Consider the following 14,547-nt stretch of genomic DNA (forward strand, 5'->3'; position numbering starts at 1 on the left):
CTCCCCGGTAACTATGCCGGCTCCAGCCACCAAGTCGGCTTCTCTCCTAGAGAGCAGAGATGGAGCCAGATCAGTCTGAGATGGTCTTCCTCGGAAGCAGCCCTGTTCTTCAGCCTTTGTGACAAAACCCTTCCTGCTCCGTGCATCTCCCTCCGCAGATCCCATCTCATCAGGAGGCCCAAACTAGCCCTTCGCTTTCTTTGCCCTTGTCTTAGTGGTTACATTTGCTGAGTTCAATGTCTCTCTTCCTGTGCTTGGTCTATGAGCAGGCCTGCTCTCCTCCACTGGAAGCTTTTTCCCCCAGCCACAGAGTAGTTAGTGCCCGGCCCAAACAGCCTGCACGTGTTCACTTCACGAGTGAACTCTGACCACTGTGCCTCTGCTGGGTTCCCTGGGTTACTTGGCTCTGCTGTAACCATTTCCATCCCCCAAAACAGCTCCTCGGCAAGCCAGTGATGGCATGCCAGCTCTGACCTATCAGCCACCACTGCTGGGTTTCTGTTTGGAACAGTTCTGAGGTCATTGTAAGGACTCATCAGGAAAAGGTATAGGAATTGATTGGTGATGTCTGCCACATGAGCACAAGGGAGGCACAACAGCCCAATCTCAACAGCCCCTCTCTCTATAAATACCACACTCACCATTCACTGGGTCTAAACACTCCCCCCCCCCTGCAACTTCCTTGGAATACTTGCCTGGTTCCATTGGTGCGCCATAGGCTTCTGGAAGCTTCCCTAGTATGTTCCCTCTCCTGGGCCTAGAACCTATCCCAGACCCTACTTAGCTTGGCTAGCGTCTTGCCTTCTGTCTGGCTCATTGCTGGAGGCTGCCCTCAGACCTGGGCTCGCTTGTGCCTGGGATCTGGAGGTCTCTTCCCAAAGCACCTTGCCTCAGCCTGGCACCACCATGCCAATGCCCCCTTTTGTAATCAGATATTTTTCTTTGGGCTGCCAGCTCACAAATAATGACAAGGAAACTTATTATTAATTATGAAATTTGGCCTTGGCATAGGCTTGTCCCACTAGCTCTTACAATTTAAATTAACCCATTTAATCTACGTTCTGCTGCGTGGCTTGTTACCTCATCTCTCTGTACTGCCCATGCTGCTTCCTCTGACTGGCAATTCTGCCTTCTTCCCAGAGTTCTCTCTCTGCCTAGAAGCCCCGCCTATACCTCCTGCCTAGCTATTGGCTGTTCAGCTTTTGATGACACCAATCACAGCAATACATTTTCACACAGTGTACAAATATCCCACAACATCTTTGACTCTTTTTACTGAAGCCATCCCTCCTGGCATCCCAATGTTCCTCAGAGGTTGATGCCTGAGTATCAACATGGCCTTGGCAGAGGGCAGGGTTCCTTCCCTGGCAACCCACCGTGGCCCAGACAGCCTTTCTTACTTAGCTTTCAATTCAAGAATCACTCAGCTGCTTCCTCCTCCCAGGCCTTGGCCATGGATAGTCGCCTTGCGTGGTCCAACAAAAGCTCTTTTCTCATCTCCATGCCAACCTCCTCCTTGCTCTACATTCTAGTCCTGCATCTTCCAAAAAGTCCCCCAGCCTCAGTTCCAGCAGCTGTGTGGCTGCCCGTGGGTCTGCTTGGCCATCAGTGGGATCTGTGGAGGACTTTACAGGGGCACAGGGTCCGAGTGTTATTCTCCCACTTGTCAGGCCTGCCCCAGCTGTGACTCGTGGTTCCTGGCTGGTTCCAAGAACATCACTGCTTTCCTCCCGACATCTTTGTTTTCCTCAGAATGGAACAAGGGCACAGTGGAGTGAAAGGCTGGACCAGGCTCTCTGTCTTTCTTCCTGGAACTGGGTCTCCTTGGATGTAAAAGATTGAGAGTCTGGATGTTCCACTAGGACCTTCCATCTCCTTAGCTCCATCCTGGACCTGCTTCTTCTCCCCGTTCCTTCCCATCAGACAAAGCAGACAAGATGGCTGCTAGACACAGAGAAGGCCATGCTGACGAGCTAAATAGTGGTAGTTGTCCCAGCCTGTAGGCAGAGAGGATTCTGAACTCTGGGGAGAGTGCTGTGGTCAGGTGGTAGTCTAGGGCATGGCTGTGGTCTGGAAAAAGGGAGTCTGGAACCACATCAGTACCCTGTCTCCCGAGACCTCAGCAGTGCAGTGACTGAAATTCAAAAGGAACTCCTGCTGAGATGGATGCTTCTCGTCCTCCTGGCACACGGAACTTGAGGTAACCAAAAAAGGAGAGTGGTCCTTGGTCGATATGTTCTGCAAACAGGCGTCCCTGTGGGTGCCTTCTGCTTTAGCAGGTCCTTCTGGCTGAATCTTGGGCGTATCCTGAGCTCCTTCCTGCTCCTGCCCAAACCTTTTCCTTCAGTTGTTCTAGAAGCTTCAAAGGTGGGCCCCAATGCTTAGGAAGGTGGTCACAGAAAGCTGAGCAGAATGAGGGGCCCCTAGGGGGTCCCCTGGCACCTGGAACTGTGATTGGGATAAGACCATGGCCCTGAGTTTCACTGGGGTCCTGAAATAGCTCCCGCCAGGAGTTCTGATTTGCAGGACAGTGCTGGTCAGTCACTCACGCCATTGTCACACCCGCTGTCCTGGAATGCTGGGCCCTGGCTTCGCTGTTGTAGCAGGCCTGCGGACTGTGGGGGTTAAAGAATCCTCCAAGGCCCTGTAGCCTGTGGTGGAGGAGAGGGACCTTTCCACCCCACGGCGGTGTTCCTGCCCACCTCTTACCCAGAGTGATGGGCAGAGAATTTTGCTGCATCCCGATGGAGCCCAGCAGAGGGGCTGCTAGACAGGGGTCTGGGGCACATCATGGACAGGCAGGGTCAGGACGGCAGGCAGAAGGGTGCCGCGCGCAGCAGGGAAACCCTGCAGCTCCTTAGGCACAAACCTGGGCGAGATGTGGTCGGCCAGGAAGCAGAGCATGTGCCTGCGCCCCACACAGTAGATATGATCATCCACCACGGCGCACTGGAAGGCATCGGGGTAAGGCAAGCGGTACGTGGCGCACTCATACCAGAGGCGGGTGCTGGCACTGCAGCGGTACACGCTGATGCCCAGGCTGCGGTTGAGGTCAAAACGGTAGAGAAAGCCATTGACAGCCACCATCTCAGCGGTGCGGTCCTTGCTGCCCCCCGTGGGGCCGGCCCACCAACGCTGCTCCTGGGTTGAGAATCGGAGCAGCAAGTAGCGCAGGCTGCCCCCAGTGACGAAGATCTCATTGGCGCACACCGTGGCTGTGTGTGCCAGGGCAAAGGTGTCGTTGGGGAGTGGTGGAGCAAAGGTCCAGCGGTCCGCTCGAGGGTCATAACGCTCCACTGTGTTCAGACACTCACCTCCAATGGCATAGAGATGCCCCTCCAGGGCCACCAGCCGGCAGTGTGGCCGGGCCTGGTTCAATGGGCATACCTCACTCCAGATTTCAGTCAGGGGGTTGTAGCAGAAGACCCGGTTGGAGGGTTGGCCCCCGGGTCCTTGGCAGCCAGACACCACAAACAGATAATTGAAGAGAGTACAGACAGAACAGCCCCGGGACATGGCCTCCATGGGCAGCTGGGCCAGCGGGTGCCAGGCATCCTGCACATTGTCATAGCAACAGAGGCGGCCACTGTCTTCCTGGGGACACACATCGGCCACCACCAGGCACTTGTGGCCACGGAACCGTCGCTGGAGGATCAGCTCCCGTTCTGCCCCACTCAGGCCCCCGTAGATGTCTGTGCTGCGGAGGACCTGGAGGTAGTTATCACTCATCACCTTGTAGGCTGCTTCCTTCAGGGCCTCAAGGCCCTGCCTCTTGGCCAAGGTCAGCACCTCATAGCAATTGCCCAGGTCCAGGCGGACATCCTGAGCTGAAGCAGGGGTGAGTTGGATGTGGAAGAAATTGGTCCCAGCTACAAGCTGCACACGGGGCTCCCCGTGGCTGCAGGCTGAATTGATCTGGGCTTTCTGGTCCAGGTGGGCGGGAGGGGGCGTCCTGAAGCCTTCGGGCTGCAGCTGGAGCTCTGGATTCTCAGCGATCTGCAAGAGACTCACCTTTCTGCTGAAGCCTGGTGCAGAGGGGGTTGGTACTACCTCAGCTGCATCCTCTGTATTATCAGCTTGGCCTCTGGAGTCTGCTCCTGTGACCAGGGGCTCTGGCCCAGACCCAGGGGATGGAGCATCAGCCAGAGCTGCTGTGCAGGGGACCAGCGGCCTGGAGACAGCCTTCGATGTGGACTCCACAAAGTAGTCATATACTCTGCCCTTCAGCTCAGGCCCTGGTCCCTTGGCCTTCTGTATAATATTCTCCTCCATCCGGATCCGGGCCACAGATGAGAAGGTGTAGGAGGCATTGGTGGCTCCTTCCTGCTGCTGTGTGGCCAGGCCCATGTCTGCAGCAGCCTGGATGGTCCCAGCCTCTCCCCTGCTGACCCCTGTCACATGGGTGAAGACCCATCTCTGGTTCATGTCACGGCTGACCACTGTGGGATCAGTGCAACAGTTGGGGCCTCCCGGGTCTCTAGACCCTGTTTGCTCTGGGGGTCTGCCGTCTGGCCATGGAGAGAGCTTGTCACCCACGCAGCTGCCGCCCACTTCTGGGGAAAGTCTGGCTGGGGAGCTTGTAGGTTCACAGGCCAGATGAAGGAGGTGGGGAGGGTTGGGCTTACCTCTAACAGCTGTTCCGGCTTCCTGGCCACTGCAGGGTGGAGGCACCTGCTGAGAACCTGGGCGCTGCCCTCTCTGATTCTCATCAGAGCCTTTTCTTGTGGACTCCCCAGATCTGGAGGCGACCAGTTGGCAGGAGTCTCCTGGGTCCTCCAAGCTGCGGTCCATTGGGGCCCCAGCCCCCTTGCTGGCCTTCCTGCGTCTTGGCCCCCTTGGTGGGGTCCCTGGAGGAGCCCCCTGGAAGGCAGCTCGCCCCAAGCCCTCCGCGTCATCTTCCGCTTTGTGGCTCTTGCTATTTCTCCCCGCTTGCCCAGCAGGGGCAGGCCTGGACTTGTAGAGTTTGTAAGCCGCCGTTACCAAGAGCAGCGCAGCTGCGGACAGCACCAGCCTGCTGGTCAGCTGCATGTCCAAATGCCAGTCCTGAGCGTCTACTCCGGCTCTGGTGGGAAGCATGCCGGCCAGGGGCAGAGGAATGCCAAGAATCCGATTAATGATTGCCCAATAGGGGCAAGTTCCTGGATCCTGCTGTGGAGTGGGAGGGAGTCCCTAGCCGGTTCTGGCCAGCTGAGTTGCTGGAGCAGAGGTGACTTTGAGTTGGCTGAGGTGGCACTGGGGTAAGGGATGGCTGAGGTCCCTGCTGGCCTCTTTCGATCCTTCCCTGAAAGGGGAGGGGTTCCTAACCAGAGGCTGGGCTGGAGAGCAGCGGCCTGCCACAGCCGGAGGGCATTCGGAGCGTCCAGCAGGGATCCGAAGAGGAAGCTGGCTCTCTGATCTATTACTGGATACCTGGAAGCGTGTGCCGTTGGTCTTGGTGTGTGAGCACTGCTGTTTTCTTTGCAAAGCCTTAGGTGGGAGGCTTGGGGCGGCTTCTGTGGTGGTTCCTGGGGGCCAGGTGGAGCCACAGGTACTGGGCGAGTAGGGATGGTCCTGGCCCCAACAGAGGGGTCAGCATTTAACTGGCCAAGCGAGGAAGCAGTGGGGGAGGCTGAGCCTGGGCCAGCAGCCAAGCCACCTGACCGGGCTGTTGACCGCCTCTGCCCTCCTCTGTGTCTGACAAGTTGAAGAGAAACCAGCTTTGCCGAAGCAGCCCAGGAAGTATAGCACATTAGCACCCAGATAAAGTCGGACCCTACAAACACACCCTCTTCTTCATGATGAGCCAATCTCGTAGGGAATGAGACCCGTGGAGGACTGACACCCCTCAACTCCCAACCCATACCCACCTTAACTTCAGCACTGTGGACCCTGGACCCAAACTGCCCGAGTTTGCTATTCACCAGCTGTGTGACCTTAGGCAAGTAACTTTACTTCTCTGTGCCTCCATTTCCCCATCTGAAAAGTGATGGGGGAGGGAGCGTGGCAGCATGTGTACCTCCTCAGGCTGCAGTTAACATGCGTGAAGCCTCATGTTGCTAAAGCTCTGTGAGTCTCAGCTGTTCCTCCACGCACACGCACACACCAGGGTCCTTTCAGGGTCCTCAAGGGTGGGTGCAGAGGTCTCAGCTGCAAGGAGTTACCAAGTCAGTGAGCAAGGCTGGGCCCAGCCCCGCTCTGCATAACCCTTCCTCTGTGCCCAGGACTCAGGTGGCTGGGCTGCCTGGATGCTCTTTGCACACGCTCCACTTTTTTAATGTTTTCTGACTGGAAGGCAAAAATGGGATCTGCTTTGAGGGCCCAGGAACTTGGTTCTGAGGGTTCTGAGCATTGGAAACCTCTTTGTTATAGCAAGTGAGTGAGTGTGTGTGTGTGTGTGTGTGTGTGTGTGTGTGTGTGCGCGCGCGCGCATGCCATAGCATGCACCTGATAGTCGGAATCCAACCTCAGGAGTCCGTTCTCTCTTCCAACCATGTAAATCCTGAGGACTGAACTCAGTTAGCCAGGCTTGGCTGAGAGCTTTTACCCACGGAGCCATTTCCTAGCCTCCTAGGATCCCTACTCCCTCTCAGACCCTTATCTGACGCTCTACTCCACAGCCTCAGTTTACCCTTCTGTGTTTTATCCCGATTGCTGCCTAGTGTGCCAAGCTTTGTCAACTCTTGCAGGTCAGGCCTCCTTATCTTTGCAGGTGGGGATCTTTCCAACTCTCCAGTTAAATTCCAGGCCTCCCTGAGCCCTTCCATAGCTGCCTTCCTGTGGGCTCCATCCTTCCAAACTGGCTTTTCCTTCCTCAGTCTCTTCTCCCAGTCTTTATTATAGCCAAAGGCCCCGGAGCAAGGTGTCTGTCTTCTGCAGGACTGACTCCTAGTGGACCCCTGGACCTGGACCTAATGGACTAGACCCAGCAAGGAAAGGGGCATCAGCTGAAGCAGGCGGGCTTCCGGTCAGGTGAGAGCTGATGCTCACAGACCCCTCTGAGAGACAGAAAATGGCGGTCTTCCTCCTCAGCAGTCTGCTTGTGAATGTTTGAAATGTGGGTTTATTGTTCCTCTGTTGCAGGAGGCCACCAGAACAGAGAATGCAGCCACGAGAAGAGAGTCTGTCAGTCCTCAAGATGAGGGGAGTGCCTACCGTGGGGGTCTCCAGGAAGGTCAGAGCACAGAGGGAGAGGGGAAGCCAGGGCTGACCATTGCATAGCGGGAAGGTCGGAAGCCAAGATTCATACAGAGAAGGCAGAAGAAAGGAGACTCTGGGGTCCCTGGAGGCAGCACCTCCCTTCCAGGGTGTTAGGATTCTAGCTCAGGCTCCAACCCAGGTCTCGTCCCATTTGCAGGGGAACAAATACTATCTAAATGCCATAAATTATAGTTTTTTTTTTTAAATCTCTGTGTAGAGAAAACCAAAATGAACAAATGAAGACAGAGGTGAGATTAGAAGATAATTGGAAGTCTATATCGGACTTCTGTGGATGTGCCTGCCCGCCACCAATCTGGGCTCCTGCGTGCTCAGGCAGGATAAACTGAGAACTCTCATGGTGGCCCCAGGGGAAGGCAGAGCCCTCAGATGGAAGCCACACAGATCAACAGACCCATCCTGGGTAGTCAGCTTTTCATCCTGTGGGCCCCTTCTGAGCCTGGCTCAGTGTCCCAAGGTGGAGGTCACAACCCTGGTGGCCATGGTAGATGAAACACGGAATAGAGAGTACAGGGCTGAGGAAGGTCAGTGTGGAGAACGAGGAGAGAGGATGTTGGAGAAACACAGAAGACAGAAGACATGTACCCTCTTAATGTGCCTCCGTGTGCCCACACACATGAGGGGAGACCTTAGGGGTGCAAAGTCAAAGATGAGTTGATCCTCGTTTGGCCAGTGGGGAGACTGAGGCCCAGAGTGTATGGTCTGGTTTAGCGGGCACTGAAATTCAGGGACACAGCCACTACTGATATACTTTGATACACTCATGCGTTTCCACAATATCACACTCTCATACACGTACATGTACATGCACACATACAATACTCGCTCATGCCTTCCCATTTATACTGACACTCTCCCACACAAAATCACACATACAATCACACACAACCGGTCTCACTCACGTGCTGTGATCCATCATAACTCTCACTGCCACACACCATCACACACTCGTGCACTCACACACTTGTACCCCAATTCAGTCTCACACCCACATTCACTTACAGACATTCAGTGGGATGATAGACGCAGGCCACTGTGCCTGGCTTTTTACTTGGGTGGTGGGGATCTCAACTCAGGCCCACATGTTTATTCAGCAAGCACCGTACCAACTGAGCCATCACCCCAGGCCTTATCAACCCATTTTAGAGATGAGGATGTTAAGGCTCCTAGGAGACAAGGGTGCCTCCTCATTCAAGGTCTCATGTGGAAGTCTGTCTCCTCTATGACCTCGAACCCACCACCCGTACGGACTGTGGGCTGCCTATGTCCCAGGTGACCACAGATCAGAGGCAGTGGCACCAGGACTCAGGAAAGGACGAGGCATGCTACAGTTGATGAAAGGCGCCCTGGCCTGGAAACAGTTTCGAAGGCTTGACGTGAAGGACTCTGCTGTTTAGATTTAGGAAATAAAATAAGGGCAGGTGTGCCTGTGAATTTGATGGGGAAATTGAATGTAAAATTCATGGTTGCCATAGGAGATGGCAGCCTGTGTCCTGGTGTTTTCTTCCTGGGGTGGAAGGAGGTGAAGGCAGGAAGCATCCTGAGGTGGGAGCCCGAGTCGGGAAGGCCTTCCTACATCGCCAAGAGCCCCCTCCACTGTGGGCTTGCGGCCCAGGGTCACACTCTCAACAGCAGCCGGAGTAGCGTTCACCGGGTTCCTTCCACCGTTCTGCCTCCGTGCTTGGAGGAGTTGCAGGTGTCACCTCCTCCAGCTCCCAACAGCCCCGCCAGGTTGCAGATTTACCTAGTCCGCTGACGAACAAACCATCCCACACGCCATTCTTGAGAAATTCTTGCCATTGGACCCAAACAGCGTGACCTAGGAGCTGGTTAGCATGAGGGACTTGGGTCCCACCATAGTCGCCCAAATCCAGAGTCTTCATATTAGACCCCGATGAGTCTAGGGAGGGACCAGGCATACTCAGGTAGATGCCCAAGTCACCATGACCTAGAAAATCAGCTGCCCATCCCTGGATTGGAGAACAGCTGTGCTGTCATCCTGAGTCGGTGGCTCCCTGGATATTTGAGTTCTTGTATGGTCTATTTCCCTTTAGATTTATTTATTATGATGACTTTTAAATTACTTAAAGTGCGTAGATGTTTCCCCCACGTGTGTGTGTGTGTGTGTGTGTGTGTGTGTGTTGTGTGTGTGTGTGTGTGTACCACATGCATATGCAAGTCTGGTGACTGTGAAAGCCAGAAGAGGACAGTGGATCACCCGGAACTTGAATTACAGATGGCTGTGAGCTGCCTGATGTGGACGCTGGAAACTGAACTCAGGTCCTCAGGAAAGCAGCCAGTACTCTTAACCACTCCCCATCTCTCCAGTCCCATTCCCTCCCTCCCTCCCTCCCTTCCCTTCCTCCCCTCCCTCCCTCCCTCCTCTCCCTCCCCTCTCCCCACCCCACCACCTTTCTAGACAGGGTATCATATAGCCCAGACTTGTCTCAAACTGGCTAAACACCCAAGAATGGCCTTAAACTTCTGATCCATCTGCTGCTACCTCTCAGGTATGTGGTGCTGGGGAGCAAATCTTGGGCTTCCCGAATGCTAGGCACCCACTTCCCAAATGCTAGGTACCCACTTCCCGAATGCTAGGTACCCACTGAGCTATCTCCACCCCCTCCTCCGCCCCATATCAGTAGCTGCTGACTATGCTGAAAGGGTCCCCTGTGCCTCAGTGTTTTTCTGTCCCCCCAAATAGCTGTGATCTTCCCCATTTCATGGAGTTGTTTTTCAGGAAACAGGCTAGCTGAGATGACTCATGGCGCCAAGCAGGCAGTAGATAAGCAGTCTCAGGTAGGTGATGGGTCAGAAGAGCAGCACCCAGGCCTATGCTTGCAGATGTCCTGGACAGGGCTTCATATGGAGTTTCATGAATCTTTGCACTTGCCCAGAAGGCAGGATGAGCTGTATTTTAAAAGGACAAATTCAGACACAGACTGTGGGCAGATCGCTTACCCAGAGTTGCACAGTAAAAACCTGGCAGGTTTGGGAGGCAAGCCATGAGCCTTCCAGGGCTACAGACTTGCTCCTAGCAGGGTTGACTCCTCCTGGCATCTTGGTCTTGTCTCCTCCCAGCAGGGACAGAGATGATCTAAAGAGACACCACGCTCTCACTCTGGCTATCAAACTATTCAAACAGCGGATCCTGAGGTTCCTTGGAACTTCAGGCGGGGAGAAGAGAGAGCCTAAAGCTTGGGCCAGCTAGAGGGGAAAGTTTTCTTCCTGGAAAGAGTTTTGTAACTTGTCCAACTGCCTTACGGGAGAGGCAACAACAGGTCAATGGTGGGCTGGGACCACAGCTTGACCTGGACTCCTCAGATGTGCACAACCGTGGCCTCTACTTAAACATGAACTGTAGCTGAAGTTTTCTCCAGTCCTGCCTGGCCCACGGTCAGGACAAATCTCTCTCACTCTCCAGTTCTGCAGCCGCTCAGACCCAATCGAGTAAACACACAGAGACTTATATTGCTTACAAACTGTATGGCCGTGGCAGGCTTCTTGTTATCTAGTTCTTCTATTTTAAATTAACCCATTTCTATTAATTTATATGTCACCACGTGTTCTGTGGCTTTACCTGCTGCCTTTACATGCTGCTCCCTGGACAGCAGACTGGTGTCTCTTCCAGCTTCCACCTCCCAGCCCCTCTTCTCTGTTTGTCCCGCCTGGCCTATACTTCCTGCCTGGCTACTGGCCAATCAGTGTTTTATTTATCAATCAATCATAGCAACATACAGGACATCCCACAGCAATGAACCTCACATCTGGACCCCAAAGATGGACTTGGGGATGTTATTGGAGTCTTTGTCCCTCTTCCCGATGTGGCCGTATTGAATAAGTCTCTTTTTCCTGTTTTTACTATTAATTTGGCTGCTTTAGTTGGCTTATGAGGAGCAGGTGGCTGAATCTGGCTTGCTAAGGCACTGTCTGTCTGTCACACCCAATCCAGTCACTGTCCTTCCTCTACTGTACCCCCGGTGCCTCCAGCCCTGCCATGCTGGTCGGCTGCAGAGAGCGTCCTGTGCCTGACTGTCCTCCCAGACCTCTCGGGTCATCTCTCCTCGGCTCTAACATGGCTTTTCTGCCACAAGCCGGCTGCAGAAGTCCTGGGGCTCCCCCAAGCCTCTCCAATCAAATCGAAATGGCTGGCCCATTCTCTCCAGTCCCTGTGATGTCCTGGCCTCATTTGTCACTGTCTCCAAACACCCGTTCTGCTTCAGCCAAGCTCATCTGTTTACGGTCCAGTTGTCTCTGCCACCACACGGGCCATTTCTCTACTCACGGGGCTCCTCCCCAGACCTCTGCTGTACACACTCACATTTGCAAAACCCAAACTTGAAATTCGGCTTTGTCCTTAGGGCCTCACACCAGGGCAAGAGTTCTGCACTTAGACCCGGCCCCCAGTCACTCTGAGTATGTCCTTAGGGGTTGAGACAAGGCTGGAAAGATGAATGCTCATAGAAGATTTTGGAGCAATTCTGGAAGGTTCCAGCCCTGTGCTAAAGGCAGGCACACATTGAGCTCTTGAGTAATCCGTGTCGGATGGCTCCTGAGAAGGGTGGCATGGTTTGAAGTATGAATTTTGGATTTTCTTTCTGCAAGAAAAGGCCAAATAAGTTTAGAAGCACTGCATTGTGATCCCGGGGGCCTCTATTTCTCCATCTCTAAAATGGAGCCAGTGAGACTTGCTTCTAATGTTGCTGCTACAGTGAGTTAAGGATATTGTGCCTTTTGGGCTCCAGCATCCTGTGGAGGGGGTGGGGAGGCAGCAACAGCCAGAGAAGCAAAGACTTTCTGTGCCCTACATGGTGTTAACATAGCACAGCTCACCAGAGCTGCTCCAGTCCAGTGTAAACCAATGCTTTGCAGAGGGAAAGTGCAGGGGGCAGAAGGTAGAGAGGGTGGCTCCAGCCAAGACGGGGAAGCATGAGAAGAGGAATATGGGCTGCTGGGGAACAGCCTAGAAGCTGGGCCTGTGCTAAACAGCAGAACGCTGCATCCAATCAGGAGGCAGCAGGCTGCGGGGGGGCCTGACCCCTTGGGGACCTGGTCCCTTGGGGATCTGGTACTGGTGATGGAGGAAGTCAAAGAGAGCTATCAGCTTTGCTGAATACCTACCATGCGCCAGGTACTGAGCTTAGGACTTTACATCCTTTGTTGGTTAATCCTGTTGACAGGCCTGTAGCAGACACAGGACAAGGGTCCGTTCAGTTATGTATGGTTCAGTTGGATTTTCCTGAACAACCAGAAAAACTACTTCCCAGGCTCCTTTGCAGCTGGACAAGAGGCATTTGGCTGAGTCACAGCCTGAAAGGGACAAGCAGAAGTGACCAGGTGGTGAGTCCATGAAGGGAGAGACTGTTGTTGTTGTTTCTCTCTCTCTCTCTCTCTCTCTCTCTCTCTCTCTCTCTCTCTCTCTCTCTCTCTCGCCCTGGTAACAGGTTAGTCCCACCCATCCACCCTTGCATCCCCAGTCCAGATAGCCTGTTGTTGACCTAGTCACTGAGGCATCGAGCTTGCTGCTTGCAGAAGCTTCTGGATTGGTATGAAATTCTCTGGGGGTGGGGTGATGATTTTAAGGGATGCGTGAGGCCTTTCCAAACCAGGTCTGTACCAAGGCTCTGAGGCATGATTTGGGTTAATGGATCCCTATAGAAGTGATCAGAATTAATTCCTAACTGGGTGGAGTGACCTGGAACCAGGTGAACAATGGCACTCGGAGCAAGAAAGATGGAGATGCGAACCAAGAGAAGAGTCTGAGGAGACAGCTCAGTCTGTGAGGTGCTCCCCACGCTCTGAGTTTGGTTCCCAGAACTTCCGTCTGTAGAAAGCAAAGCCCATGGGTGAGTGCGTCTAAAATCCCAGTACCGGGGTAGGGAAGACAAGAGGATCCCTGGCTGGCCAGTGTAGCTAATCAGTGAGCTCCAGGTTCAGTGAGAGACCCTGTCTCCAGAACTGTGGTGGAGAGCAATGGAGAAAGATACCGGATGCAAACTTCTGACCACCACACACATGTATGTACATGTCAGAATGTGCACACACACACACACACATACACACACACACACACACACACACACACAGAGAGAGAGAGAGAGAGAGAGAGAGAGAGAGAGAGAGAGAGAGAACACCAAGGAACTAATTTTTTTGTTTGGAACATTCCAGAAAACACCAGGTCTGGTGGTCTCCTCAGCAGCCACCAAGAGCTGGCAGGAGACCAGAGAAGTAATGGCTCCATGGAAAGGGGACAGTTTAGACCACGATCCCTCGTTCAGTGCCCCCTCGTTCAAGGCAGCTGGCTATCCTTAGTCAGCTTCTCCAAGCTGGAAGGACCTCAGACACCCAACCCTGGTACTGCTGGTGAGAGAGCAGAGCCGGTGCCCCGAGCCAGTGTGTCTGCCGGGACCATCGCTCCAGGACCCTGCAGGCCTCACTTGTAGGAGGTTCTCATGTCCCCACGTGCTCTGGGATGGACCTGCCTGCCCTTGGTTTCTGCCCCATCCTCCAGATAGGCACTCCCTAGCTTCACAAAGGGAAACGACCCAAGAGCAAAGAGATGTCGTCTGGGTCCTTCCCAGGAGGTGGAGGAGCTGGGCTTCCAAATGGCTCTCCTCCTGTGGGACTCATCTTCCAGGTGCCTTCCTCAGAAGGAGCTGAGACAGAGGCAGGCAGAGGAAGCCACACAGAGCCAGGCAGGCCACGCCCACAGGCAGGACCTAATTCCTAGCGGGTATTTGACGAGCATTCGCTGAATAAACAGATGAGAAAGCCTTTAGCAATCACCTTGGCCATGGGTGTGAAGAGCCTAGGAGAGAGATCTATGATCCCTTTAGTTTCTGAAAGGCTGGAGCCTGTGTCCCCAGAGCAGGATCCAGAGGGAGGGCAGGAAGGTCACAGACAAAGGGAACACCTGGCCCTGACTCTGGGAGGAGCAGAGTAGCAGCAGCCACAGCAGGGTGAAGGTGCGTGTCTGTGGCAGGGATGCAGGATGTGAAAGATTTGCTGGGGTCTCTGAGTCAGCAATGTGTTCTTTTTAAAAGTCATTCAGGGGGTGCGAGGGGCAAGGATGTTGTACGGAGTTGGATGTCAGAGGAGGCCAAGAACACAGCAGAAGAGCCCGGGAGATGGTTTCGCTAGTGATGTGCTTACCATGTGGGGGTGAGGACCTGGCTTCGATCCCCAGCACCCACGGAAAAGGTGGGTGTGGCGGTGGCCACCTGTGTCCCCAGTGGGAAAGCAGGGACAGGAGGATCCCCAGCTCGCCAGCCTAGACTACTCAGAGTCCCAGGTTCCAGCGAGACACTGACTCAAAATACCAGGGGGATAGCTCCCAAGGAACCACACACACAC

General features: G+C 54.2%; 1 protein-coding gene across 1 annotated transcript; it reads right to left on the reverse strand.

Annotated features, from left to right (window-relative positions):
• Nucleotides 1-1,261: 1,261 nt before the first annotated feature.
• Klhdc7a (kelch domain containing 7A) lies at nucleotides 1,262-5,450 on the reverse strand. The gene has a single exon (XM_028880732.2). The coding sequence runs from the start codon at nucleotides 5,074-5,076 to the stop codon at nucleotides 2,767-2,769; it is 2,310 nt and encodes a 769-aa protein (XP_028736565.1). The 5' UTR covers nucleotides 5,077-5,450; the 3' UTR covers nucleotides 1,262-2,766.
• Nucleotides 5,451-14,547: the final 9,097 nt, after the last annotated feature.

Source organism: Peromyscus leucopus, chromosome 2 (genome assembly GCF_004664715.2).
Source record: "Peromyscus leucopus breed LL Stock chromosome 2, UCI_PerLeu_2.1, whole genome shotgun sequence".
NCBI classification, from domain to species: Eukaryota; Metazoa; Chordata; class Mammalia; order Rodentia; family Cricetidae; genus Peromyscus; species Peromyscus leucopus.